Source organism: Sorghum bicolor, chromosome 4 (genome assembly GCF_000003195.3).
Source record: "Sorghum bicolor cultivar BTx623 chromosome 4, Sorghum_bicolor_NCBIv3, whole genome shotgun sequence".
Lineage (NCBI taxonomy): Eukaryota > Viridiplantae > Streptophyta > Magnoliopsida > Poales > Poaceae > Sorghum > Sorghum bicolor.
The window spans coordinates 57,576,695-57,580,822 of NC_012873.2; the positions used below are offsets into that span (position 1 = coordinate 57,576,695).

Genomic DNA, 4,128 nt, shown 5'->3' on the forward strand with positions numbered 1-4,128 from the left:
GTGCACGATGGGATCTCGTGGCGGCGCAAGGAATCCGGGAGGAAAGAAGGAAGAAACTACCCGAGTCTCCCAACGCAGATTTGCCGATTTCGTAGAGCATCTGTATAAGTGAAGACCCAGTTTCCTCCTCAGGAAACGGTTTTTTCATTTTCTCTTCTCTTTCTATAATAAATCTACTGCCACATCAGCAAAATACTTAGTTGGCATAGTAATTAAGAGAGATAGAAACTATAATAAATATACCATTGGGAGTGCCCTTAGTGAGCTATATCATCCTTCCCTAACATGCATTTAGTTGTCTACATTATTAGCTAACATATGATAGTGTACAAGGTATCCATACCAATGGGTTATGAGCAGGTCGTCCGATTTTCATTCCAAATCATATGCGCAACAGCGCACGTGACATCTTTCTAGTATCTTACAACACTCACAATGCAGAAACTATCCAATAATTTCTATACTATACAACAAGACTCATAGAAACTATTCCTTCTAATACAGTATTTTTTTTTTGAGAGGACACAGCTGAGAATCGGACCGCAGATGGTTTCTCTCCACTCCAAAATCCTCTGCGGATGCCCTGGTCCCCAACGGTTGGAATTTGGCTTCAAGATGTATCGGTCCACGCTTAGATTTCGTGTAAACCGTAGCACTTACATACAGAAATCATCATAGTTTCTATAGACATTAATTATGGTGTCACCTAAGCATTTTGTTAATATGACAAGATAGTTATTGAAGAGAGAGAGCAAAAACTTTAGAAACTGAGTCTAAGTTAAAAATCATGTCTACGCAAGATCCAAGACATAAAGTGATATGATTGGTTGAAAATGGAGAAATAATGAATGTGATTGCATAAAAAATTAGTGTATAGAAACTATCCGTTGGGACCATAGTTTCTATACATAGTGTCTATAGAAATTAATAGGTATAGAAACTACACGTAGTTTTTAGCATTGGGAGCGCCCTAATACAGATAACTTGCATGAAGAGATAGCTATCATGACTGCACGCTAATGCGCTGAGCGAATAGCTTGCATCAAGAGGTATCCATGGTAGGGGTTTTGCTTTTATAAAATATTTAGATTTACTTTTTTTTTGTGTGTGTGATAGAGTACACTATTGTCAAGTTTCACGAAATTTCAACGGATACAACGACTAGGAGAGACAAAACACAAATTTGAATATATGGTGTATATCATACATGTTTTTTTTCAGTATTATACATGTTTATTTATTGAATTACAAATGAGAGAGGGGCTTATAAGACTGTAAAAATATGTCGCTTACATCCCACCAATTCTTCTAAGTGGGAGCAGTGTTTGAGCACAAGACAACAGACTGAACACTATTTCCCTGTTTGTGTTTGGCATAGCGCCACAACAAAGAACTGTACAAGCGATGCAGATAAAAACAGAACTACGTTCAATCCACTGAAACCAGTCTATTAAAATATACATTTTGAATACACCCGCTGCATTGGCACAATACATAATGCATATACGTTCTTTGATCAGACAACTCATTTCATGGTCTTTGGCACTACTTTCTACAGATTAAATCACATGCATATTGAATTGGGTACTGAATATGATCGTGGTTTGCATCTGTTGTGATATCCGGTTCTCGCATAGGTTTTGGCGGTGAAAGAAAAACAGCAATGTCAAGCGCTCATCTACATGACCGCTCTTCATCAAATCTTAATTTTGCAGTTCACATTAAGTTTGCAGATCACAGTTCATTCTAGAAGAACCTCTCAGCAGATGGATCAGATTCCAGCAAATTCCCATCGAAATTCACCTTACAGCCAACAGGAAACTGCACTCCAGCTTGCTCGCAGCTGTCCCTTGTAACCTGCGGACATGACCGAACATCCAAGTACTCGAGAGCCTTGAAGGCTTCAATCAATCTGCTGACCCCTGTAACTGTGAGCCGAACACAGCTGCTGATCTTCAAAACTCTCAGTTCAGACTGAAACCCATATCCTTCCCCGTCAGGGAATGCATCATCGGTTATCTGGTCACAACATCCAACATCAATAGCCACAAGAAGTTTACACTTAGACAGCAGGCTTTGCAATGATGTGTCTGTTATTTTCAAGCACCAGTCCATTCTCAGGCTCCGTAAGCTGCTGGAGCAAGCAAGAGCAAGTGCTTGTATGGAAGCATCGCTAATGTTCTGACATCCACTAATGACAAGAGTCTCTAGGCTACGGCAGAACTTAGCTAACGAATAGATGGACTTATCTCCCACCTTGCTGCAGTCCAATAGCTTTATTGACACCAAGCACGATGAAGAAACCTCAGCAATCTTACAGACTCCAGGATCACTAACTTTATTGCATTTGCTTATGTCTAGTGATTTTATGTGATGACAGCCATCAGCCAGAGCACATATACCAGCATCTGTTATTCTGTTACATCCCGCAGCTCCAAGTTCTACCAACTGTAGGCAGCTCTTTGATAGAGCAGTCAATAAATTATCTGTTATTAATTTGCAATCCATGATTTGCAGCTGACTCAATTTTTTGCACCCTAGTGCAACCGCCTTCAAACCTTTGTCACTCAGCTTTATGCAGCGAGAAACATCAAGGGACTGCAGAGATGGCAGTCCATCTCCCAATTTGGTAACTCCAACATCAGAGATACCTGCAAAACACGTGAACCAGGGAAAGTCTAATAATCAACAGAGTTCATTTAAGGACATTCTCACCAAAATCAGTGCACTAAAACAAAGACCCACAATGTCCCAGACAATAATGACTTTAAAGGATAGCAAATTAGTAATATCAGCAACCATAAGAAAACAAAAGGAAGACATGCCCCCATGAAAGATCTATTAACAGGATATCAAATTAGCAATTTTAACCACTGTTGGAAACTTGAGATCTCAGGAGGCCATAACTTGTAACTAAATAATATGGACTCGAAATAGACATAATCAAGACTGCAAAATAGAGTACAAGTATTTATCCAATGGTACGTGAGAACAATATTCTTAGAGTAGGGTTGAATCAGTCTCTGACAGAATACCGTGAAGCTAACATTCTTATAGAGTAGGATTAATCAGTCTCTGACGGAATACTCGAAAATGCAGTACAATTGTCATGTCTACCAAGTAATGCTACCCACCAAATTGACAATCAGCACATGTGGGTAGCGCAAGAAGAAGAGACGGCCGCACCTTTGCAATTCTGCAGCGCGAGGACGCGCAGGTTGCGGAAGCTGCCGGCGATAACGCTGAGGTCGTCGTCGATGACGCCGGGGTAGAAGGAGCGGGAGGGCGACTGAGAGAGGTCGAGCTCCAGGACTCCAGGGAACCGCGCGGCGAGGCGGCGCAGCATGTCCGGGCCGGCGCGCGCGCGCAGGCGCCGCCGCTCGGAGCTCTGGATCCGGAGCCAGCGGCGGCACACGAGCCCGAACGCGTCCCGCTCCGCCTCGGGGCCCAGCCGCGTGAGCACCGCGCGTAGCTCGTCGTCCGTGAGGACCTCGTTGATGAGGGCGCTGCCGCCGCCGCCGCCGCCGCCGGCCGGCGGTGGCGCTGACATCACGGAAGGTAGGAGGAGCACTTTTTGTTCCCCTTTTTGTCTCGTCAAGCTGAACTGTCACGGAGGGGAGAGGTGCGGCACACTGGAGAGTGGGACGGACGTCCTGGAGATGGAGAGTGGAGGAGGGAGAAAATTGAGTGCGGCCTCCCCGCACCGAGTCCCCGTGGGCACCAGGCTCGTGTACACTGGGATTTGGCGAGCCGTCCGCTCGACTCGCATCCCAGCGCTTCGGCTCGCACGTCTTCGGCTCGCAAGTTGGTTTCCATCACCCGATTAGCGCCGTAATCATTGGATAGTTACTTGAGTTAGTTCCATCGCACGGAAAAGAGCGCAGAAATAGGTCACGCCGCCGCCGATACATACCGCGGCCGGTTGTGCGAGTTGCCGCCGGTTGCGCGATGTCTTGTAGCCACGCAAGCCATACGACGGACTACGCCTTCAAAGATAATTCAGAGGAGATTTGTTCCCAATCAAATACACTAGTAGACAGCATGGAAACGAACTCTGCCCTAATCAATGGTGTCGTTGATGTCATTGATGCAACACAGGTACGTATGGATCGCTATGCACCTGATAAC

General features: G+C 44.8%; 1 protein-coding gene across 1 annotated transcript; it reads right to left on the reverse strand.

Annotated features, from left to right (window-relative positions):
* LOC8066189 (F-box/LRR-repeat protein 20) lies at nucleotides 1,284-3,700 on the reverse strand. The gene is made up of 2 exons (XM_002454177.2): nucleotides 3,187-3,700; nucleotides 1,284-2,651 (listed from the first exon to the last, which is right to left on the reverse strand). The coding sequence occupies exons 1-2, from the start codon at nucleotides 3,548-3,550 to the stop codon at nucleotides 1,747-1,749; spliced, it is 1,269 nt and encodes a 422-aa protein (XP_002454222.2). The 5' UTR covers nucleotides 3,551-3,700; the 3' UTR covers nucleotides 1,284-1,746.

Bases quoted from the DNA above. Each gene is read 5' to 3' on its own strand.
- LOC8066189 (XM_002454177.2), bottom strand. From the start codon at position 3,550: ATGTCAGCGCCACCGCCGGCCGGCGGCGGCGGCGGCGGCGGCAGCGCC. The intron at 2,652-3,186 runs GTGCGGCCGTCT...CGTGTTTTGCAG, and splicing joins CGCGCTGCAGAATTGCAAAG to GTATCTCTGATGTTGGAGTT.